General features: G+C 31.9%; 1 protein-coding gene across 1 annotated transcript in view; it reads right to left on the bottom strand.

Moving 5' to 3' along the window:
- The window catches only part of LOC136975842 (lysosomal dipeptide transporter MFSD1-like), a 60,767-nt gene that overhangs the window by 22,646 nt on the left and 11,304 nt on the right, over positions 1–26,817 (bottom strand). The window contains exons 2-10 of the mRNA XM_067270988.1: positions 26,131–26,339; positions 24,144–24,211; positions 21,230–21,338; positions 18,502–18,598; positions 14,394–14,492; positions 9,285–9,396; positions 7,068–7,124; positions 6,269–6,425; positions 3,165–3,262 (exon numbers count right to left, since the gene is read on the bottom strand). Coding sequence (XP_067127089.1) covers positions 3,165–3,262; positions 6,269–6,425; positions 7,068–7,124; positions 9,285–9,396; positions 14,394–14,492; positions 18,502–18,598; positions 21,230–21,338; positions 24,144–24,211; positions 26,131–26,339 — 1,006 coding nt within the window. The remainder of the gene's footprint in view (positions 1–3,164; positions 3,263–6,268; positions 6,426–7,067; positions 7,125–9,284; positions 9,397–14,393; positions 14,493–18,501; positions 18,599–21,229; positions 21,339–24,143; positions 24,212–26,130; positions 26,340–26,817) is intronic.

The following is a 26,817-nucleotide window of genomic DNA, read 5'->3' as shown; positions in this document are numbered from 1 at the left end:
TGTATTTTCTTTTGATCCGGCCCTTCTTGGTCCCGACTACCTACAAGTTTGGTTTATTTTATGTGCGTATGATTTGGGCACCAAATACTCTGTGCCAAATTACAACTCCTGACATATACTCCTTCATACCTCTAAGGTGTGCAGCCATTGAGAGCAGTGCGATTTTAGAGACAAGACATAGTCTCGTCAATTAGTATTATATATGTTTTGGTGATAGGCTATTCTATCCAAATTTTCACTAGATTTGTGTCAATGGTTGACAGAAAACAATTCTTATCTCATCTAATATCTGGCATTTAATTAAGAATTGTCTTCTGTGTCAATCATTGAGACAAATCTAAGGAAAACTGGATAGAATAGCCAATCACAAAAATGATAATGAATTCTACTAGATACGAAGCAAACGATAATAACAGTATTATATATTTGAAAAAAGTGATGACTTATAAAGTATTCAAGAATGATATTAAAATATTGCACAAACTATTTAACATAAGGGTCGATTTACACACGACAGTGACGTGCCGGCACAGTGACCGTTTGGTGCATAAACGTCGATAAATATCACACACAGCCAATCAGAGTTTCATCTACGACATGCGATCTGTATTCTGTCAATCATACAAGTGTCGTACATGAAATTCTGGTTGGCCACGTGTGATATTTATCGATGCTTACTGCACTGTGCCGGCACGTCACTGTTGTGTGTAAATCGACCCTAAATTAATAAAAATTTCAATCGTTTTTGCTGCTTAATTTTTCTTCAAGTATCCATTCTGCAACATGATTTTCCAGTTTTGACAAAGGAGCAATTTCTGTCTTCATTGAAAATGTTTTAAGAAACTCACCAAAGAAATAAACATCTTCCTTGTTTCCCCAGTCTCTAGTCGTCTTTTTGCTTATGTTAAACTTTACTTGAATCAGCATGGTTGATTTCTTTGCCTTTTCAATTGCTTCTAACTTAAAACTTGTTTCATACTTTCTTTGTTTAGATTACTCCATGATTTCAAATGATCAAAACAATACTTCAATTTGTTAGATAAGTTTTTAATTTGAAGTTTTTGTCTTACAGAGAAGCAAGAATCTTCTAGAACAGAAAGTTGTTCGAAACTTAAACATTCAAACTATCACCAACCAAAACAGTGTTACAATTGATTTATTATTGGTCATTGATATTCTCACACGCTAGATAGTAAAAACGCTTGTCAACAGATGCGATGTATTATGTAGTTTACGGTCCACGGCAATATTTTTATCGACAACGAATTTACAGCTTCCTTCTAAACAATTCTTAATACATAAATATTTTTTACTTTTAAGAAACTATTCCCAATTTCATTTTTGAATTGTAGCATTAAAAGTCAGGAGGTCATCTTGTACAACTGACATAAGCTAAATGGGTGAAATATAGGCTGCAATTTTAACCTCGTCTTGTAAGCCAGTATATAATTTATAGATAGTAAATGGCTCAATTATTCCAGTCTGCATTTTCTTAGTTTTGTTAATGCTGGCTCTTGACTTAGTACAATTCTGAGGCAGTTCAACTGCCTTTGTCACTGCTCATATGCAGTAAAATCGCTTTTAAGTATTTTGGTGACAAAGTACTGGGATAGTATGCAATACCCATAATTCCAAGTGTACATGACCATATTTTTACCCATCATCCTTAACACAGCATACAGTGTGATGTGGAATTTCAAAAAGGTGCAGAAAATAGCAAATGTTAAATTTAAAAAATTAAATTAAAAGAATAAAAATTTAATTTAAGTTGAAAGTTTTGCTGCCATTTTAAAAAGGTTCTCATAATTTATTGCATATCGCCTTCTATTTCACACAAAAGAATTTTAGTTAAACTCCTTATCTATCACTCTAAACTACATTACCTTCAACATGTTTTCCATGCTTTTCAACCCAGGGTCTATTTTTAACAGCATCTTTATTCCCTGGGGTTTATTCAAGGAAAATGCAACAGTTGACACAATAAGTTGAATCTTTTGCTAAAGCCGTGGTCACACCATGCGATTTTCAGTTGTACAGGCAATCACAACTGCAATAAGTGCAAGTCGCACATGTCTTTTCGTAGTCACACATTGCTCGCTGGTGTTGCAACTCGGAAACACGTGACCCTATAATAACCAATAAAATTACAGTAGCTTGTTTTTGACTACTTTCGTGAGTTTACCGACGGTTTACAATCTACTTCAGAGTATTTACAGAATTTTAGCCATTTTTCTTATTAAAATTTCATGCAGCTCCTTTTCTGCAATGACTAAAAGAAAAAAGGCAACCAGTTTGATAGAGCTGGTGGAAATGCACAGAGAAAATCTTCGATCAAACGAAGAATTAAAATCCCACAGGCATTCGTGAGCCTGAATAAGTTCGATCAATCTCAATTCTATAAAAGTATCAATCCTGTAACTTTCCACCATGACGATGAACTATTTTCAATGTTGTCACTGTATGACGTAGCACAAAAGGCGTTTGCTTATTGGATGCGTGCACGAGTAGAACAAACTTTTTATTTCTAGTCACATTTGCAGTTGCGCCAGTTTTCGAAGGGGGTTTACTAGTTAATGAGAATGGCTGTCGCGGTTGCAGTTGCCTGCGTGGCTGGAAATCGCTAGGTGTGACCACGATTTAAGTCAAACTTTATTTCCATCACTACATGACTCTCAAACTTAATTTATAGAGAGACAAAATTCACTGAAACCATTTTGAAGGCACTTTGCTAACTCAAAAGTTAAGATCTGAAGCAGCTCGTGTAATTATCTATATTTTCTACTGTGCTTTCAAGGAGCTGAATGACATTACAACAGGCTTGACATATAAACAAACATTTAATTATATATACTCAAAGACATACAAAGTTACATGACATGTTACCACCTCCAAAGACACAATGAAAAAAAAAAAGGAAATCCGTATCATGGCTTTGGAAGTGAAGATTTGATTGGCCATTTTCACATCTTACTGATTTATTGGACAGTTAGATTTTTATTAAATTTGTGGGTCTCTCTCCCACTTCAACTTAGAGAATCAACTATGTTTAGTTTTCAATTAAATTTCTGCATTATTTTATCCTTAAAAATTTATACTGTCAAATATACTTAAACACAACAACTTAGAAATTTAAATAAATGCACACAAGATTTCATTTCACTTACATTCCATAAGCAGTACCCAACTGATGTTCTGGAATTTCAATAGCAACCATAGGCCAAAGTGCACAAGCCAAAAGTGAGTATCCTACGCCCATTATAACCTAGTAAAAGATATAATGAAACCAAAATCAAATACATTATTTAATGACAAATAATTTATTTTATTTTATCAGAAGTTCTTAACTCACTTCACAATGTCTGGTTAATGTTACCTTAGGTAGCCAAGATGACGGACCTTCCGGTAATCTCGATCAGGTTACTTAGTGACGTCGGTAATGGAGGGAGCTGCGAACTATCGCATCGTGTTATGCAAATTAACACCAATGACGCATTTCGTGTAGAGTTATCAGCGGAAAGTAGTAACAGTTGTGATAAGCGTTGATTTGATTGTTTTTTTGACTTTAGACGTACTTTTTTTATTTTCTTTTCGACATTTTTCATTTAATATTAATTGGTTAATTATGAGTGCTTTTGATATTTCTTTCCAAGAATTTTGGGCAGCGTGCACCACCCGTAATTTCTATCAAGTGCTAGAATCAGAATTTTCCAAATTAGGTATGGACCCCAGAATCGATAAAGGTTTTAAATTTGCGATGAGTCTAGGATTACAGCATATTGAGGAAGTGTGTAAGAAATGTTCGAATTCGTGCAAAATATTTTATTGACATGACCGAGATTCGCGTGTGATGAGATGCAAAAAATGTCGAAGAAATAGTTCTGCATTCAAAGGAACCTTTAAAGGTAAATGTGGAAAAATATCATGGAGTAGAATATTTTCTTTTATATGGCATTACATTGCATTGGAATGTTCTTCGACCACCTCAGGTATTGCCGTAGGCATTTCGAATAAAGCTGCTGTCGACTGGTCCAACCATATTACTTTTATTATGCTAGTTGCTCTGCAAAATACGACGTCATTTAAAATCGGAGGTCTGAAGAAAACCATCGAAATCAACGAGACTGTCATATGTAAACGAAAATATGAAAAAGGCCGCAAACTAAAAAGTACGAAATGGGTTGTAGGGGGAATATGTCGAGAAGACAGGAGCTGTTTTATCTGTCAAGTAAACAATCGTTCCGAAATCACGCTAAATTGGATTATATCGAAATTTGTCAATTCAGGAAGCTTGGTCTTAACTGACGAATGGAAAGGTTACAACAACATAGATGATTTAGAATGCGTCGAAATAGAGCACAGGACAGTCAATCACTCTGAGAATTTTGTTAACCCCAGAACAGGAGACCATACGCAAAATATAGAAAGGCTATGGGGGTATTTAAAAAACAAAAAAAATCTACCAAAGCATTACACTGAGGATCTGTCAGACTCGTACATGTATTCCTTTATGTATAAAAAGTTTTGTGATTGGCCTTCAAAAAAACCCGGGGAAAAATTCTACACATTTGTGAACCATTTAAGTAAGATATATCCCGGTTCAGGACAAATTCCTTTGTAGAAACAACCCGAGACAGTCCCTGCAGCCCCAGTTTCTAATTTTAAGAAAAAAGTAAAAAAGGTGGTAAAAGAAAAGGTGAAGAAAAGAGAGGAAGGCAATATTACTACTGATAAGAATGATAAAAGAGAAAGACAAGTAGTCAAACAGTATCAATTTCTGTTGAATCCAAGCGTCAGAAAAAAAAAGAACAGCAGCATGCACAATGACATAAGTAATAACATTATATTTATTGTTTATTTTTTATATATATATTTTTAATATTTCGAAACAGTAATTATTTTAACAAAATCCTTAAATTCTAAAATCGGGATTTAGTATTTAATAAATCGCGAAGCATATCATATGCATATTTGCTCTATCGTAAATCGCAGTCAAGATGGCCGCCATCTTGACGTCACTAGGTAACCCGGATCGAGATTAACGGAAGGTCCGCCATCTTGGCTACCTAGGGTAACATTAACCCAATGTCTTAACCCAGTGATTCTCAACCTTTTTTTGTCATGGTACATTTTTAATAATTTAAAAATTGGTGGCGCACACAGTTACTTCGGTAGGTACTGCAGGATGTCATAACAGTGATTTTTAAATGCGGTTGGTTAGTTAGGTCACATTCTCTAAACGCTTTGGTAACTACCGGCAGTTACTGGTAACACCGGTTACAATTTTCAAAAGCACCCTAGGAGGGTAGAACATATTGAACTACTTGTCTGGCGTCACTTATGTACAGGTATTCACAGTGGCAGCACATTTCAAAAATCTCGCGGCACACTAAAGTGCTGCGGAACAGTGGTTGAGAATCTCTGTCTTAATCTATTAATAAAAAGTGTACACGAGTTCTACATTCAAAAAGATTTTTAAGCATTAGAATAATAAATTTAATAATTTTGATTACTTTAGATTATTCAATTTCTTATAAGGATTTGTTTGTTAAAATTTAAGATATAAATGATTTTAGGCAAATTCATTGAGAATGTTTCTATAGTTACTATTTGTACTGATTTGAGCAGGTTTTATCAAGGACTCTTAATGGTCAGCTCAATTATTAAGTGCATTAAATACATTTTTAAATAAATTACAGTAAAACCTTGATTTAACAAACAAAATTTCTGGTCCATATGTTACATGTGAAAATTATCACCCTGTTAATTTTAAAATGTTTTTGTATGTAATTTAAATAACAGGTTATATATATTTTTTTCAGATCCAAGAGTCATTGCTCTTAAGAACATTATTTTGATTTAGATCTTGTACTTGTTTATCACAGCCTCAGAGCTAAGGTGAGTACAGTACATAAGCAAATAACACATACAAAACCTTACTGTGAAATTAAACCTCTCAAACATATATTAATACGTTTGTGTAATTAAAATTAAGCAAGTAAAAATAGATACTAATGAACTAATTTGTCAGTTTTTTAACATGAATATTTGAAAACCTACTTTATAATGAATGGACTTTTAACAGTTTTAACGGCCATCTCATTGCCCAAATTAGTCTGTTAAATCGAGGTTTTACTGTCTACACAAAAATTAGATTTAGTAAATTTATAAATGAAGCTTTATCAGAAAACACTACTCCTGCCTACATTATAAATGGTATGCTAATGATTAGGTAAACAGATTGAACTTTATTAAAAATACAGAAACTTACCATTGCTACCCATGGATTTAAAAACGTAAAGGCTAATAACATGTGTGAACTTAGCGTTATAATTACGGACGCTAAAACCCAAGACAGATTATATCCGAGTTTATCGACGATAAATCCAAGCACTGGCGACGCAGCTGCCGATATTATATACACTATGCTGTAAAAAAATAAATTAATTTGCTTGTTATATTGAATGTATTCTATATGATAATGATATTAAGTAATAACTATATTAAAAAATATATTTATAAAAGTTAATTTGAATGTTTCAGAAAATTACACTAACAATAATAAATAAAGTCAACAATAAATAAATAATCGTAAATAATAAAGGCTTAAAATTAACTAAAATTTCAATTTTTTCCTCTAATTATATAGTTAATTTAGCTTGCAATTTTCTTTTGTTTAAAGTTTTAATTCAATGCTTTTTAAAAAAACAAACAAACAATCTGCTATATTGGGCTAGTTAATAAGGCCGAGTTTAATAATTAGATGTAAAGTAATTAACAGCTCTGGAGGTGAATGTTGGACTAAGGTCTGGGTGGCATAATTGGCAATGCATCTGTATGATATGCAGTTGTGGGTTTGAAGTGGGACTCGAACCGACAACTGCATATGTGTAAATGAATTTTCCTGATTTTCAGGTCAGCTGGATCAACCTGGTCCCGTTTGAGTCAGATAAATAGGATTCCACGGAATTTATGTTTGCTTCTCTAAGCGTTTTTATAAATACATTTACTTTTATCCTCAATGTAGTGATATTTATAGTTAAATACTTTTAATAAATTAAAAAGTATACCTATCTAGACTATTAGCAGCTTCCTGCGTAAACATGTATTTCCTCGAAAAGAAAACACTGTAAAAATAAAAATTTATCATTATATTTTTTTATAAATAAATCAAAACACTTTCTATCACATTTAAAGGCTTATATAAAAACAATAAATTACTCTTTATTAAATATAAATATTTGTTGTAGATTAAACAACATAATATTAAGAATTTTTACACTTTTGTAAAGCAATTTAATAAAACGTAGATTTAAAATCAATAATGTGCAACATTATTAAATTAAAATTATAACTAATTAATAATTACAAAAATATCTTTCAGATAAAGATTTAATTAGATTTAAAAGAATGAAGGGTGCCCTGAAAATAAAAGACGTTTGGCTATAAAAAAAAGAAAAAAGATTTATTAAGTAATTAGTACAAGACCAATTACTTTTCTACATAGTCAGTATTACAATTAAAGCACTCCTCACAGCACAACTAGATTTTGAATTCCTTTGTCACAGACCTCCACGGCCAGTTAGTGACAGCTTTCATCTCGTCATCCATTCCAAAATGTTCAAAATCCACCCAGTGGCATAGCATAGTGAGGGCGGCAGGGGCAGCCCGCCCTGGGCGGCACTTTTAGGGAACAGCAAAATTTCACAATAAATAATACCTTGTAAAAATTTGAACCTGTACAATACACAATAATAATGATTGTTCTTGCTGAAAAGTTCTTTAGAATTACTGTATATTTTAGTCTTTTAAATTGAGATACCTAAATAAGGGGGCAACAAAATTTTCTTCCGCCCCGGGCGGCTGACACCCAGGCTACGCCACTGAATCCACCCGTAACTCTTTCGCAGTTTAGTAGAAGTGAAAGTCACAGAGGAACAGTTTGGGACTATACAGTGGGTGGTCGAAAACGTCCCATTCAAATTTCACAATCACAGCTTGAGTGGCTGCAGTAGAGTGCAGTTGAGCATTATCTACCTTGATTAAACATTAAACACCATTTTCTCATGCTCTCTTCATTCATAATGTGATCATTATACACTTCTGCAATTTGTTTATGAATTTCTAAAGAATAAATTTTTTTTGAGTTTAGAAAAAGAAAAACACTTTACATGATTGGCATGATTTTTGATTTTTGTATACATTTTAACCCTTGATAAAACTAACAGCAAGCCTGCCGTCATCAAAACTCTACATGTGTTAAGCTAACGCATCAGAAAACAAACTGACTTTAAATTGATGGCGGTAATTTACCCGTGCATAGTGCTATGTGCAAATCTTCTTTATTTGTCGGATGCTCTCGTACTTAACCAATTCTCAATCAGTAATTTTTGTGAAATTTTTGGCAACTAACTGAAGACTGATAAAGTACTATCTCTAATGAACTATCCATAAAAGTCTTATAAATAAAAAAGAAACAGATTTGAAACTTTGTCTAATAATAAGACTATTCTTTAAATATTTCTGGTATTCGTAGATGGAATTTACATTGGAAAATTCAGCAAAAATGTTAATATCATTTAAATCTGTTTGTGGGGACTGCTTGAATTCTCAATGACTCAATGTTCAACATTAACAATACAGCAAGACTTGATTATTTGATTACACACTGCATTCATACTTTACATAAAAATCATTAGAAGACAACATTCGAACAACATAAGAATTATTAGAAAACAATTGAATATTTCTTGATTCTTGTATTCAAATATTCACATTTTTAGTTGGAAATCACTTTTGATTAAGCTTAGTATGCTTTTACATATGTGAAAGCAGTTTACTTGGTTATGGCAATGGGATACGTGGACAATCTGCCAAAGAGATGCCACCCGGGAGGACTTTTCATGGAAAACTAGCCCATATTTTAGGTATTAGAAACATGAGGAAAATCCAGAAAACTCCAAGTGGCCAGCCCGCAACCAACTACCAAGGTTGGGTGGTTTATCAACTTGGCCACTAGTGGGCACATACGTAGAAGTTATATTACCGTAAAAATTAATATAACTGAGACATTTATCTAGTGTAGTTTAATGATGGAAAAACAAAAATTTATTAAAATCTGTTCAAAATAGAAATTCATAATTTGATGCCATGTAATTCTGGTTTATGCAGGTTTTAATGTATTTCAAAATCTGATTTATAATTAAAATATTATAAAAACTCACAAACATCGGTATTTTTATTTTCTTTTAAAATCGTAAAAATTTAAATGATAAAACTCTACTTACGTGGCTAAAGCAATGAAGGGGAATATAGCCACATAATATGCTATACAGATAATACTCAACAACCAAAATGTTAAAGGAAAATCTTTCACATCTTTAATTCTTATTACTTCTCCTGAATAAAGATAAAATAATAAATTATAATCAAAGACAATTTATGTAAAAAAATATTATTTATTAAATTATATACATAAAATCTGAAGTTATATATATCTGTTAAATTAAACAAATAAATTAAAACTGTTTAATTTGAGTAAAACAAATAAATCAATAGAATATGACTAGACTAAAACTTTAAAGATTGGTAAGTGGATAAATTGATGACGTCTAAATATTGCTTTAATGAATGACCTCTCAAAAGAAATTCTATAAATTGAAGAGTTTATTCCATCATTTTTGCTATTGTCAGAATGATATGTATTGAAATACAGAAGAGTGCTAACCTCCAAAGCCAATAAAATAGGAGTATTCGACAATGGGACACGGAAGGGACTAAACCATTTAACCATAAAAGGGTTTAGTCCCTTCCAAATTAAAACTAACTCCAGCAACGGAGCTAAGCTTCTAGGAAAAAGCCCAAAAAACAGAAAAAAATTCTTCAGACAATAAAAAAAAACCATCCCTGCTCTACGTCCACAAACAAGTAAACTACAACCCCTATTCAAACACTCCTCTTGAAAATCATATCAATCATAAAAAACTAGTTAAAACTAAGATTAACGCTCCAAAATTAAAAGATAACTTTCCATTCTATAAAAACAAACCAAATCATCAGCTAAACAACAGTCCCATGGCTCCGGTCGAAGATCAAAGGCTCGTATGATCTAAATGATAAGGATAAAAATAAAAGACAACAGATTTTATCTGATTATCGCTTTGATCATCTTTTAATATTTCTGAAAAGAAAAACTCCACAATTATAAAAATTTCAGAAAAAAATGCTTTATTTAAGTGTACTAAATTCTGTAAACACGAAAAAAATAAAAAGCCATTCTTCGGCTTTCGAGTAGGACATTATTATCGGGAACAGAGATAAAATCAAATACGATTGCATAGAAATCAAACATAACAATGTTTCAAGATTATACATTATAAATTCTTTGGGGGAGACTATCCAGTTTTTCTTGTGAACCAGTGTTTAAATTGTTGCTGTTTACTTTTGTCTATTTCTAGAAGGGACATTTGCATGTGTGGTGCGGCTGACTCACCATTGGATGCATTTCACGTTATTGCTGTTTGTACTTTTCTGTCAAAATTGCGTGAAGAGACCTTTGGGGCTCCCTGCTTTTCATTTAATAAGTTTAAAAAAGTTATAAACCTTAAAAAATAAATCAGAAATTAGTGAAAATTGTTGTTATTTTATGTAAATTATGATCACTGCCTGATGGTGCTCTATTTGGAAGATCTGGCTACAGATTCTTTGCGTGGCTCTGGCTCGTTATGAGTGGATTTTCTGGGACAGTGATTGGTTGGAGACATAGTCTGCTGATTTGAAGCATTGTTTGGAGCAGACTCCTAATATATCTCTGGTGGATCTTAGTAAGGTTACACTGGATTCTGCTAAAGTGAAGGGATTGACTCAAAAGAAAAAATAACAACGGTTGGAATTGATGATTGGTTTGATTCGGAGTGTCGAACGAATTACTGGATTCGTATATTTTGGAGGAAGAATTGAGAGACATTTTAAGTAAGTCATGTGTTGGCGGTGCCCAGGAATAGATGGTATTCTTATTGATTTTTGGAAAATTAATAGTGTTTTCCCTTCTTTATTAGATAATTTTAATAAGGTTCTAAGAATTGGTGTTGTTGTGGATGAATGAAAGAGTTCTTTATTGGTTCCAGTTCCTAAGCATAATTCTAAGTCAGTACTTAAAAGTTATAGAGGTATTTCATTGTTGTGCTGTGTTTCTAAGATTTTTTGTAGAATTTTGTATAATAGGTTAATAAGTTGGTTGAATATGAGATATATTCTCAAAGAGTGTCAGGATGATTTTCGTGCAGGTTACTCGACTGTTGATGATATTTTTAATTTTGTATACTGTTATTGCTAAGACATTGAATAGGAAACAGCATAAGGTTTATGCTTTCTTTGTAGATCTAGCATCAACATTTGATTCCATTGACAGGGATTTATTATGGAGGTAATTATTAAAATTTGGTTTAAGTTTTAAGTGTGTTTCTTTGTTGGCAGAGATATACAGTGGTGCCTCGTATAACGTACGCCTCGAACAACGGACGCTGCGAACAACGGACTTTCTGTTTGGCCGTTATGTGACTCGAGCAACAGACTGGCTGCCAACAACGGACTTTCCGGCATAATTGGTGACTGCTCCATGGGTGCGTTCTTTAATAGCGGTCACTATGCGTCTCCGCTACTACGAGAGTGCGCTGCTGTTTGTAGGCATTTAGGAACGATGGTGAAAGAAAGAAAGATGGCAGCGCTCGCACTATCGATAGTACCGTGATGGAGGAATCTATAATTCTAAAATATGAGCTTTTAAAGGCAAAAGAAGGATCCCAATTGTAAAATTTAACCATAAAATAGATTATTTGTTGAAAGAGCATTCAAAATAGCCTCGAAAAAAGTTTGTAAAGACACTTACATCACCGCATGCGCTAACTCGCGCTTTCACAATTTCTAAATTCTCATTCATAAAACCACATAATGGACCCGGAAACGAAACTATCTTAGCCATGGAGGACGCCATGTTGCTTTCCACCGTAAACTACTGCTACAAGCGGCTGTTTTTGCCATTCGGCGGCGTGCACTCCCACCGGAATTTAGGAACGCGTTCCGCAGGAATTTTTAAACGGATGTCGCTCGCGCAGAGTTATGCGGAGGAATAAAAGATCGCACCCCATGTTCATTTTTTTATGATACAGTACGGTTAATTTATGCTGCGGAACGAATTAGAGGTTTTAACATGTATTTCTATGAGAAAATGCATTTCGTATAACGAACGTTTCACTTAACGGACGTGCACCTGGAACGGATTAAGTACGTTATATGAGGCACCACTGTATAGTGGTTTGAATGTTAGTATTAAATGGAGGAATCATTGTTCTCAATCTTTCTTTTCTGATAAGGGTGTTAGACAGGGTGGCATTTTAAGTCCTATTCTGTTTAGATTATTTTTAAATGATTTATTGGATTGTATTAAAGATTCTGGGAGAGATGGTATAGATGTTAGTGGTGTTTCTGTTAAGATATTAGGATACGTTGATGACATGGTAATTTTAGTGGATTCTCCGGGGTTGTTAGAGGAATCGATTGACCTCAGATAAATATTTAAAGGATAATAGTTTACAACTGAATATGGCAAAATCTAACATTGTGGTTTTTTGAAATGGTGGCAAGGCTTCTAAGGTGGATAAATGGTGGTTCAGGGGTGTTCCAATCTCAGTTGTATCACAATATAAGTATTTAGGTGTAATTTTTAAAAGTAATGGTTATTTTAATACTAATGTGAGGTCTTGTACAATTAATGCAGAGATAAAAATGGATAAAGTTGTTCATATGTGTAAGTCTGCTAAGTTGCATAATTTGAGGTATCAGCTAAAGTTATTTAATGCTGTGGTAGGTTCATCTCTTCTTTATACTTCTGAGGTGTCGGGGTTTCAGGCGGAGGTCTTGGATACAGTATTACTTACTTTTTTGAAGAAATTGTATGGGCTTCCAAGGTATTCTCCTGGCTACTTAGTATCTATGGAGTGTTGATTGATTCCTTTATCTTGCTTGATCCTGAATAAACGTGTTAATTGGATCGTTAGGACCTTGAGTTTAAAATGAAGTACGCCTTAGTAAGATTTGTTTGCGTTTTGTCTTGAAACAAGTTGAGTTACCTTGGCCGAAGTATTGGTTGGCAAATTGTACAAGGAATGGGATCGATTTTGATAATTTGCTTCAAGATGTTAACAGTGTTTATATACTAAAGTTAAATAATTTCGATAATTATATTTTGAAGTTGAGTCATGGTATATTCTTAAGCACTTATTGTGGGTGGTATAAGAGTTTGAATAAATCCTTTTTTGATTGTTCTATTTATAATAGTAATTTTTCTTTTAATGTTATGGCAGTATTAATGCAAGTAAGGTGTAACTCATTAAGTTGTTTATGTAATTACAGAAGGGACGTTTGCACGTGTGGTGCGGCTGACTCACCACTGGATGCATTTCACGTTATTGCTGTTTGTACTTTTCTGTCAAAATTGTGTGAGGAGATCTTTGGGGTTCCCTGTTTTTCATTTGATACGTTTAAAAAAGTTATTTCTGATTTTGATTTATTTTTTAAGGTATTTATTTTTATAAAAGAAGGTTAAATTGTTTATCTTATGATGATGATTTTTTTTTCTTGCATTGTAATTATGGTTTTGTTTTTCTTTTTCTTAGATTCGTAGTGAAAGAAGTTGTTATTTTATGTAAATTACACCCTGGGAGCATGGTTTGTCTATTATTTAACCTGCGGTTGCTTGGACTGCTTGGGAGACTATCCGATTTTTCTTGTGAACAAGTGTTTAAATTATAGCGGTTTTTTTCTTGTCTATTTCTAGGTAAGTTTTTAACCTAGTTGGTTGTTAATTAATCTACTTTTTTTGTGCTCTGGATAGTTCTCCCATGTAGTTCTTTAAGGTTTTTGTATTTTTTAAGTTTAATAATTTAAGTAAATTTGTGAAATATTATTGTAATGATTGTATATATGGATGATTTACATTGTATTACTTTGTAAGATTTTAGATACTTGTGTTGTTTTTCTGCTTTATGCTTTATCCCCACATCGGGGTTTTGTACCAGTATGCTAATAATAAATAAATAAATATATTCTTTGAAAATTTGTAAATAAAAGCATCATAGAAATTTTTTAATCTACAGAATTGTTATAGTAATGGAGAACAAATTTTGAATCTTTATGAGCAAGTTCTTAACTTTCCTTTCTTGGAAATCAAGAGGAAAAGAAATTTGACTTCTATAAAATATAGGATAAGATTTGAATAAGTAGATATTTTGGATTTAAACACATTAATGGAGCTAAACATTTTAAAAGAAATATCACTATTATATAAATATACAAAATAATAATCAGAATTGTTTAATTACATAAACTGAAAACTTTACCTGTATCGTTTGATAAATTTTCAAGAATCTTCTCAGCCCTCCAATCGAAATATCCCAAAATTAAAGCACATAGGAGCGACAACAAACAAGTGCTCGAAGCTAAAAAAAAAAATTAAAATTCATTTTATATATAAATTATAATTAAAATTCACAAATCCTATTTTAAAATATTTATTATTAAGTTTATCAATGTCCTTTAAATTTACAAATAATTTACCATATTTTTGCAGATTGAACGGAGACAATCAGCATGCCAGAAACCTCGGGGTTACCGGCAGGCTGGTTGAGCTGCAACTAAAAATTAAAATTAATGGGATCTAACAAAACTACTTGTTAAATAAATGTTTAAAAAATATATTCTTCCCTGTACAATAAAATAATAACATTGTAATTTGAGTAACTGAAGAGAGTTTTAGTTTACAGGGCAATAAAACAAGGTTTATTGTCATCAGCAGTAACAATAGTTAGTCTGGGCTGCACTGACAATCTACTCTGACCATGAAAGATAACACCTTCCTCTCAAATTTTACAAAAAATGCAAAAATAAACATAAAAAAGCACTTTGTCATTCCACAAGTATTTTATGTTGTTAGAAAGAAGACAAAATGAAGAAATCAAACATATAATCGTTATTTCGATGCAATGTTGACAATTTCCTAATTTTAGAATAAAAACTGACGTCTATAAGTTTCGTGTGTCCTCTGGAAAGGGTTGTGTAACCTCACTTAAAACAGCATGCTGATATTTATCAGATGTAAGAACAGATGTATGATCGTTTTGAAATTTTTTGTGATTGGGTGTAAGTTTTAATTCTAATATCTTAAACTTTATCTGTTGAATCCTGCCAAGCCAACATCATTTAACCCTTTTTGTAATGTGAGAGAACATCTGGAAAAGGGAGTTGGCTATGTCTGTTACTGGTATTTGTCATATGTATGTACTATAGTGTAGTCATCTTTCATTAGTTAGCCATCTTAACCAATCTGTAGTGCTATACACCAACCAAAGCCGAATATAATCGGGCGAGAAATGCTATAATACTAATAATTTAATAGACAATTTGGCATTAGAGGTAGACGTTAGGCACCATCTCTTAATAAATTTAATAATTACAATTAATTAAATAATTTAAATAATAATTTAGAATTACTGGAAGAAAAGAATCGGCCCAAAGCGGGACTCGAACCCGCAACTTATGCTATCCATGCAGACACGTTACCAGTTACGCTACCCGGACCTTCGGCTCAATCTCCTCGGCTTTGGTTGGTGTATAGCTTTACGTGTATTGGGTGTAGTAAAGATGTTTGACCAATCTGTAGTTTTGTAACCTTTATTCTTTTTCATTATTGTTAAACGCAATAATAACAATTATAATTATATCTTAGACAACCACAAAATGTTTTAAAATCAATTATGAACAACCTTTTCTGAATGTGGGCTGCAAGCGAACTTCATATGCTTCCAGCAGACTATGTTTTCGTAAAATTGCAAGATTTAAGCCGCCGAGTGCAAACATACTTCACCAGTATACTATGCAATAAAATAATAATATGCGCTAATGATAATGAAATATCAAGGACTGCCTTAAAAATCGGGCTATAAATTGGCTAATTAAATGATTGATATAAAGTAATTTGTTACTAGAGGTAGACGTGTAACTTAAGAGAATGATATAACAGCATAATCTGAACTTTGTCACGTTTCTGAAATTGGTAACATTGTTTTTTCGTTTTTACAGTAAAGACTAAACAAAGATTTTTCCATCTACATCATTAAATCCTGTATCATGATTTACTACAATGTCATAGCAATGTACAAAAAAAATTACTTCAAAGTAATTTTTGTACATACAGGATTATCCAGTGCTCGTAAGACTTATACAGTAAAGGAACAAGGAATTCATAAAACAAAAATTCATAATTGAATTGATCTTATCCTTTTAATATTACTTTTTCAACTTTCTTTCAATCTAATACCCTAAATTTAAAAAGCTGTGTAATTAATGAAACACAAGTTACGGAAGAAAATCAATAGTAAAGATAATGTATTTAAAATAACTATGTAATACGTGATTTCAAGAAATGAATGGAAAATGAATTTATGTGATCTTGAAATTTGTCTTTCTGCTAAGAAGAAAAGACATTTTGAATGTCTCGTTTTTGTATGCATTTTGCATTAAGCAACCTTTAAATTTTAATCACAGTTTTATTATTTTTAATTTCATCTTACATCTAGACCTTGATTTACATGGTAAATTAATTCCACAAAACTTTAATTTATTATTCTAAAAATGACAGAAGCAGTGCATTACCCAATGCAACAACTTTAATTTTTCCAATGACAATCACAAAACCATAATGTTTGACACTACGACGACCATAAAATTTTCCGAGGAAACTTCTCAAATGAAAATTTTGTAAACCGCAACTGACATTTACATGGAAATAAAGTGGTTCCAAGGTTTCATATTTTCTGTATAAATGTTACTCTAGGTTAACACAATTTTGATTTAAAATGAAACTTCAGCAGAACCAATTTATCATGGTAAGTCAAGATTCCAGCATACTTTATTATTTTGTTTTTTAATTTATATTGGTTAAATTATATAACCAAATTTATTACTTTTTTAAAAGACTTTGGACTAAGACTACTTTCAAAAGCTAGAACAGTTCATAAAACAAACACACACAGATGCTTTTTATGTACAAGTTCCAGCACAGATTTTAAAAAAAATCAGGTTTACCGCTACTATTAATAATTAAATACTAAGTAATTTGGTACTAGAAGTAGGCATTAGGCACCACATATTAGTTGCAGGTTTGAGTCCTGCTTCAGGCCAATTCTTCTCTTCTAAAATATTCTAAATTATTTAATAAATATTGATTTAATAAGAGATGGCATCTAATGCCTACCTCTAGTAACAAATTACTCAGTATTTAATTATTAAATACAGTAGAGTCCCACTAGTCCGAACACCGCTAATTCGAACATGTTTCGGCCGGTGGAGAGGAAATTTTTTCTAACAAGAGATCCACTTAAAAGTGTTCCCCATTCTCTTTCCTAAGTGAACCATGTAAGGCTTCATCAAGCTTGTCAAACATTGAGGGCCTTGCTGTTTGTCGATTTTCAACTGATTTTTCTGAAGTAGAGGCACAAAACTGCTCGATCTTTGTGCATTTTTTTCCCCCTCTCCAGTCGGTTATTGTGGCCTTGCCCACTCCAAACTACTGCCAATTTTGTTGCACTTTTACCCTTGTCTAGCCTTTTCAAAACATCCAGTTTATCTTTCAACGTACACGTTATGTGATTCCGTTTCATGGCCATTGTAGCAGCAGACTAAAACTAAAATAATGTAGAGCAAAGAGTACATACAACATCCACAATTAATCGTGCTAACTCACACAGTAGCATCAATAATCAGATTGTTTTTCATACACAGTCCAGGATTCCAATGTTTTTTACAGTTAAAATTATTTTAAGGTAAACAATGAAAGCTGGATGCCATTCCAAAATTACAAAACTTGTTTTCATTAACTGTTTGCGCCCTCCATTGAGTACGAGACAGATGAAATAAAGGGTGAGGGCGATGATGATGATGATGTTGGATCTATATAAACTAGACCTGTTTTACTGCTTGCTTCTGCATTATTTCAATTATTCGGCTAATCCAAAAATCTGCTAATCTGAACAGGGCTCAATCCCAATTAGTTTGGACTAGCGGGACTCTACTGTAGTAGTGGTAAAGTAGCCAGATTTAAATCCAGCAATTGTTTGTTTCATTATAAAATATCGAACTTTGAGATGTTTATATAACCACAGATTTTAACAGATGTTAGATAAATGGGAGACGAGTGTTTTTGGCTGCTTCAACGGCCCTCGTTTGTTATCTTTCATTTAGCTAACATCTATTTAAATCTGTGCCAGAAGTAGTACATAAAAGTGTCTGTATGCGACTTATGCGAAAAAAAATAAATTACTTCTTAACTTTACTATTCAATAATTTATGCTATTATATAATTATTTTGCATTTCAAAAATAATGCAAATACAGAATTTTTCTTTTTATTTTATTAGAGAAAAATTGAAATTCTGCATTATTTGAAACTTACCTATAAAAAGAACAATCCCTAAACATGTGTAGCCAGTAAAATAATTGTTAATCCATTTGTAAATGTGACTCATAACCCAAAAATTTACAGAACTTCCCTATAAAATTAAATGTATTAAGTAAATTAACAAGAATTAAATTAAAATTTTAAATAATTATAAAATAAAAATTTTAATTTTTGCTTATTTTTCATTTTATAAATAACAGAAAATAATTAGAAGAGTACATTTTCTAATATCTGTATTAGAGAGATTTACAAAATATTAAGAAAAAAGATTTTAAAATATTTAAAACAACAATTAGTTTAAATTATATAGAAGTTAAAAATTACATAATATAAAGATATAATTAATAAGAAAACTTGAATATAAGAAATAATTGAAAATAAAAGCAATCCATATTATTGAAAATTACAAAAACATATCCTTATTAAATGAATAAAGAATTTAAACAATGTATGCTTAGGCCGGGACTCCACTAGCCGTAAAACAGCTGTAAAACCCCTCGCCGTAAAAGCTTTTAATCACGTGACCTATTTGCGTTTGCGCTCGGATTGCGTTGGAGGTCCGGCTAGCAAAGCTTATTACGGCAACAGTACTATTACGGTGTATACGTGATATATCGATATAAAGACAATAATTATATTCTACGAGTTTTCTCTATACTATAATTACAAATATAGCAAAAGTAATATCTTTACTTCCTTATATTGGCTTTTATTATTATATTATTAAGATAATATACAGCATTTATAAGCTTAGCTTTTTTATTATATACTCCTCTAAATTGAAGGATTTTCCTTTGGCCGTTCATATCGCGTGTTTTAGGCATCCATTATTATAATCAGGATACCTCTTGTCGTAGATACATTAATACTTTCGGATGTTTCCAGATCTTCTAGAGTAGCCACGAGAGAACGTACACAAAAGCTCGTTTTCCGCCATTTTCGCACCATGTCACGATGACCTAGATTTAACTGACTTCTGATTGGTGGATGGTACCGGTTTACGGTCGTATTCACTTCGAAAGTTGAACACTGCTCAACTCGCTTTTACGTTGGTTTACGACTTGCTCGGGTGCAAAATATCATGGTCACGTGATTAAAAGCTTTTACGGCAAGGGGTTTTACGGCTATTTTACGGCTAGTGGAGTCGCGGCCTTACATTTAGAATGGCTTAATTTTGAATATAAAAAAACATATACGATTTACACATCATACATTTTAAACAATCCATAATACTTTAGGTTTTTGTGTATGTTTTTAGTCTGAGAGCAATTATACTGCATATACTACTTAAAAGAAAATGCATTGTATTATTTAAAAATGCGAAAATATACAATGTCGAAGACATATATAAAAAAAAATCTTTCAAAGTCTTCTAAACGTCCATTCGCAATCACCGAGACAAAATTAACACTAGTGGAGTCGACCTTTAGACATCATGAGAACTTTTAAATAATTTGCATATAGACATGGAAGATCTTATAAAGAAAAGTTGATTCTGCTAGTGTTAACTGTGTTCTAGTGATTGTGAATGGATGTTTAGAAGACTTCAAAAGATTTTTTGTGTAAGTCTTCAATGTTGTATACTTTTGCATTTTTAAACATACATTCTGTCCTGGATTTCTAATTTTTTTATATTGTATCATTTCTCTGACTCATAAAATATAGTTAATATTTAATTTTAGATTAGTTTTAGACTATGTCTTATATTTTATGAATAAATTTTGTAAGAAACTGAGTCTGAGCGTTATTTTTATTTTATTATTATTTTTTCGTTTTATTATATTTTGTTTGGGGCTTATGTTTATTTAGGACAAAGGTTCCCCACCACTCTCTTATTAGTAACGAAAAAAGAAGATAAACCAACTCACGAAGGAACGAGGGCCATAGGAAAAAAAAAATCTCGCGCACTTGCACTGCCCAGCGGAAATAAACAGTCCGCAGAGAAAAAGAAAATGGAGGGGGGAATCCCCACACTCACTAGTAAAGAAATACTTACTAAACCGTAATAACATCCCAGAAAATTGTGCTAAATACTTTGTAAACGGTTTATAAGCTTCTGTCGGAAAATTAAAGCTGCCAGAAAGAAACTTAATGTTAGAAAACTAAGTATGTAAATAAGGGGAGTAACCCAGCTGAGTTGTGACGTCACCTCACAGAATAAAACCAGTACGTCAACCGAAGAAAGCGAGGTGAATTCCAGAGCGAGGCGATTCCTGATTGAAGTCCAGATTGAGAACTAGGCGATCCAAGGTGTTAAAGAGGAATTCGATTGACGATAGCGAAAAGATTGAGAAAACAGGTTCCTAGTATAGTGAGGTGACAGATAGACGTTTAGTTCGTAAGAGATTCTGTTCATAGTTCCTAAGTATTTGATTTGTTGAATTTTCAAAGGGGAATTAATATTAAGTTAAGCTAAGTAGCTGAGTTTATTGTTGGGTTGACTTGTTGATTTTCGTTAATAAATTTTGTTTTGGATTATAGACAATTGTACATAGTAAATTCTATTTACTAATTAAATATATTTTGAAACTTTTACTTTGACTTGATATTTGTCATTATTCTTACTAATTCTTTTTGGTGCACGCGTAAAAGCCCAGGCCTGGCAAACTAATCTCGAATCCGTGTAAAGTACCCGTTAGGTTAACGAAAGTTTTACCGGCCACAGTTAGTGTCGGTTTCCTAAGATACTAAAAATAGTACTTTACAACTTAAATACACTTACAACTCTTGCAAAACTCAACTGCAAGCCAAACACCATATTTAATTCTTTTTCTTTAAACCATCTGACTGCGTACGTATTTTGAGCCACGGCAAGCGATTCTCCACCTATACTGTAATAAAAGAAAAATGTTTTTAAGAAAACAGTTTTTACAATAGCGTTAGAAAACATACTGACGAGGGTGAGACTAAATTTTTAAAAATTATTTTAAAGGTAGAATAGGAATCTGGTTGTATGGTGGCCTATAATGCCACTGGAGGTTTCTAGGATGGAAAATCGTTTACAAAACTTCATAATATGAGATTAGAGATTGTATTGTGAAGTTTTGTAAACAATTTTCCATCCTAGAAACCTCCAGTGGCATTACAGGATGACAAAATCAATTTTAAAAATTTTATATATTATAAATATTGTTCCATTTTAGAATGTGAAGTTGTCTGCTAAATGTTTGTTTGTTATTAAATTTTGTTGAAGTTTATTGGTGTAGAGTGTATTGCTTAATAATCTAGTGAGAGCCAAACAACTGTCAAATTATTAGACTATAATATGGCTAAGTAACTAATTAAATACTAAATAATTTGAAGCAGTTATGCTGCAATCTCATATTAAATTTAATAATTATAATTTAATTAAATTTCATTTAGAATTTTCTGAAAGAATTGTCCCGGAGTGGAACTTGAACCCGCGATGCCTGCATACCGCACAGATGTGTTGCGGAAGTACTTGAATCTAGCGAAGGGATTAATAATTAATATAAACACTAAAATAGTGTGGTTGAAATTATGGGATGATCTCAAATTTATAGTATAACTACTTACAATTGAGACCTTGTGGACAATTATTGCATTTAGAAACATGTTTTATTTCATTTTCACAATATGCATGTTGGCAAAATAACTAGTTTGGCCCTTTTTTAGTTGTACTATAAACTAGTTATTTGGCTGAAATGCATATTGTAAAAAAGAAATAAAACATGTTTCTAAATGCAATAAGTGTCCACAAGGTCTCAATTGTAAGTGATTATAGTATAAATCTGAGATCATGTAATCTCAACCACATAATTTTAGGTGTTTATATTACCATATTTTATGGATTATAAGACGCTATGGACTATAAGATGCACCTTAATTTTGGAGGCAATTTTTCGAAAAACAAGGTGCGTCTTATAGTCCGTAAAATACGGTAATTAAAAAAATATTATCTTCATCAATTTATTGAAATTATTATATATCAACGAGCCAAAACTTTTTAATTAATTGCACTTTATTCACCATTTTGATCTTGTTTTCATTGCATTTTAAAGAGTGAATTAAACATCTTTGCATAAAATGACAACAAATTTACTTTTCTGCACTATGCATGCAAAAAAAACCTTGATTCCATAACAGAGTGATTTGTTTAATTTCAGGTGAAATGATATTTACAGCAACAGTATTTTTCAAGAAATTTACAACTTAACCAAAAACAATTTTAACAGAGAATCATTCAAAAAGACAGTGAAACTGCTGCCAAGTGTTTCAAATGACAAGGATAGTAATTTCAAAATGACTAGAAAAACAAAGTCGTCTGTTTCAAAATATAGCACCTACAGCAACAACAAATAAAATTTAAATTTGTTCTAATAGACTTTTATTTTTGGTGTAAATATCAAATGAAATTAATATAAAATAAATAATTTTACAGCATACAAGGAATTCTCTTTTGTATCTTTTTTCCTGATAAACAACTTAACCATGTGATTTTTCAACCATATAAAAAAAAAGAATCACATTGAATGAATACACCACATAAATCAAGGGCCAACTTTATTTGGTTATATTAGGAAATGTAAATAAAAATTAGAATAAAGTCTGCTATTTAAGAAGTATTCCATTAAAATTCAAATATTTGCACTGCTGAATTATCTAGTTTGATCTCGACACAAACAAACAAACAGACTGACACAGATACAAAATAATAATACAGTAATACATTGGTTTTTGTTGGTTCAGTCAGTTTTCATTGATTTTTTTCGTGAAAAATTTGTCTCGGTTTTCGTCGGTGTGCCCAAGTGACCTTGCTGCTAATTTTGCAAAAACAAAGGGTGATCCACGCATTTTCTGGCTCAGTATGGCGTTATTTCTCGTTCCGTAAGCATTACCATGCGATGGCCCACCATTAGCCAACATTACCGTTCCCCGAACATTGGGAGTTCGATCGTGGGTTTGCGCTTCGCCAGGACGGGCTGGTCAAGTGGAGTTTTCCGGGTTTTCTCCACGTCTGTAATGCCCGAATAGGGGCCAGTTTCCCTTAAACAGACCTCCCGGAAGGCATTATTTCCCGCGATATGACCATCATAAATGCATACAACAACTACTATTACATGACAATTATGTCACACTTTATCACGGGGCAATACAGGCTAGAAGCTCACGTCTTGTCTTGTAGAAGCTAGTTGGACATTACCCCACGCGTCTAGCTAAACAATTCCATTGCTTTCCCTTAAATTAGTTTTTTTATATTAATTTCTTATTGCTTTTAGTATTTAACGCTATATTAATTCTCTATAAAATGTGTTTTTAGTACGTATTTTGGACTGTCTAGAACGAATTAATTGGATTTACATTGATTCGTATGGAAATAATTGCCTCGGTTTTTGTCGGTTTCGGATTTCGTCGATTGTTTTCAAACGAATTATCAACGAAAACCGAGGTATCACTGTACACGTAATATAATGTACAGTACTTAAACATTTTTAAAACTTTTATATTCAGTTTATTATTTTCTAATTAAATGTTTATACTGTAATAAATAACAATCAATGGATACAACAACAATTGCAGTTTAATCTATAAATTTCCATTTTCTTTCTATTCAAATCAAATATATATATATTTGATTATATATAGATATTTTGATATATATATTATTTACTTACCCAAATACAAAACGACCTAATTCCATAAGCCAGAATTTATCTAATACCGCTCCTGCAGCAAATACGAACTGAAATACAATTATTATATTATAATTTATGTATTTTAATATTTATATTATATTACAAATAATATCAAAAATTATTTTAATTTCACATTTCATTTCATATTAGTTATTATAAAAAAGATACATCAAATACCTTGGAATCCAAACTCCCAAATTCGAACGAGTACTAAAGAACAAAATGGTGTCGTTTGGTACCCGTCGTGATATTGAAATCAAATAATCCTAGTATTATGAAAATTTCTTCAAAGTGTATTTATGAAAACTTCAAAAAGTTATACTAATAAGAGTGCTGGAAACAGACTGTTCTGTGATGTCCAGCAGTGTTGAGTATAGAATGGTGAAGTCGGTAAACAAACAGAGAGAGGTTGGAGATGGACTTTTTAAAACGTCATACTACGATTCTTTTTATAAGAAATATGCCACAGAGTATCTGAATATTTTTATCTAAAGCTTCTCTATAAAAAGTTTTACTAAAATTCCTGGTGAGAATCAAAAAATGAAAATAACAAATTTACCTTAAGAAAAACTTTCAAGTACATAAAGAAACATACTACGTCTTAATCAGTGAAAAAAAAATTCCACTTTTATTAGTTAATTATCAAAAATCAATTTATAATTTACTATTTCAAAAGAAAAAAATTTAAAATATATCACTTAAAAAACCAAATTCCAACTTTTAAAATGAAGCGTCAAAGAAAAACAAATGTTTTCAATTGCCTTGAATCTTTGGGTTAAAAGAATGAATTCAGAATGGAACAAGAAATGGAACAAGAAATGGAACGTTTGGAACGTTACAATTTAAAATATACATACATACATACATACATACATACATACAAAAAAAAGCAACACCTGATTGTAAGCTGCGATCAAGTGGTTGCATTGGAATGTAAAAAGTAATACAGTGAAACCTCCATTAATGGACACTCTCAAATAGCGCACACTCCTCTACTTAACGGGCATTTTTACAATCTCCAAACCCTTCAAATAGGATATCTATAATATTTACCTCCTCTAATTCTCACCCAAAACCTAAAGTCCGGTGTCGGAGAAATTCGCTTCGCTAACGTCTTCGGGCTCCTCCGGAGTCCTGCTTTGGGTGAATATTGCCGTTTCTTTGACGAAACACCAATTTAAAATAAAAATTTGAATGTTCAAAAATATCAAATCATATTGAAATATCCACTGAGAGTGGAACAGATTTAAAATGGGAGGCATTGGATTATTTGCCTAAACAGTACGAAAAATGGAATAAAATGCATGCACCGTAGGGACTTATGTGGATATCGGCATGCACCATAGGACCTACGATAACTAAATATTATAATGTCTGTTCATAAAGAACCTTCCAAGCCGTCGACAGAGAAATGTAGTAAATTAAATATATAGAGAATTCTTGATTATTCAGGATTGCAACTGGAATGTAAAAAATGTCTATTTTTGGGCAAGTCATTAATGGCTGTATTCACTAACAAAGAGCTGAGTGTTTAGAACTCATACTTGATTGATTAATCAGCATTCATTTTATTTAACTTTCAACTCTTTGTCGGCAAATACAAGTCGTAAGTCATCACAAATTACTTTAAGACTCTTCATTACAGTTGTTATTGGCTAAAAATAAGAAGGGGGAATCTTCACTTTGCTGAAGTATCCAGTTCATTATGAATAACTACCAAGATAATAAGCATTGTTCTCCTCACATTTCTTTGATAATTTACCTATCCTGTGTGATGGTTACAAAATTTAAAATTTTACTAGATTAAATGGGATGATATTTTTCCTTTTTACCTTGATTAATCAAGAGTTTACCCTATATAGAAAAATATATATAATACAAGAAAATTTTTGAATATTCAAAAAATAAATTTCCTCTGTATTTACTTACTTAAAAATAAAAACAGATATTAATTATGTATACTTACTTGACCAAGTAAAATGAAAAAACAGTATATGATAGCACCAAAACGAATGCCAAACACCCTATCGATGAGGAAACCTCCGAAAAAGCATAATACGACATTCGGCCACGAATACCACGAATACAAGGACGAAAACTCGGTCGTAGATACACTCATGTCCGACAGAATTTGATCCTGAAGTGCAGCCGGATTGTCGTAACAAAAGTAACTGCCTGTAAAAAAACAATTTCTCTTTTTCAAAAATATGGTAAGTTGTTAATTTTTATTTTTCATTATTATTCAAAGATTCATAGATACGAGACCAAATGACAAAGACTAATATAAAAATAACCTCATTTAATACCCTGTGTTTACGGTGTTCCAGAGATGATTTTCAACTAAAAAGCTGTTGTTATTAAATATAAACAAATATTTAGGACTATAATATTAAAATTAATAATAAATTATACCTATAATTGTTAATCGTAGTCAATTTTGGAAACCGTTTGTATTATTTTTAAAATTAAATAAATGATGACAGACAACTAGTTTTGAAAATCCAGTAATGAATTGCTTAACTTTTTCCGGCAACATTTGGTGGTGCCATCTGTTATAATAGTTAAAAATATTAAGTCTTTTTAATAAAATGACACAAAGCTTAATTTTGTGGGAAGGGGTGGGTTTTAGAAAAAATTGTAAATGCTAATAACG

Source organism: Centruroides vittatus, unplaced genomic scaffold (assembly GCF_030686945.1).
Source record: "Centruroides vittatus isolate TY-2023 unplaced genomic scaffold, ASM3068694v2 contig_1090, whole genome shotgun sequence".
Lineage (NCBI taxonomy): Eukaryota > Metazoa > Arthropoda > Arachnida > Scorpiones > Buthidae > Centruroides > Centruroides vittatus.
This window is presented reverse-complemented; position numbering and strand designations above follow the sequence as displayed.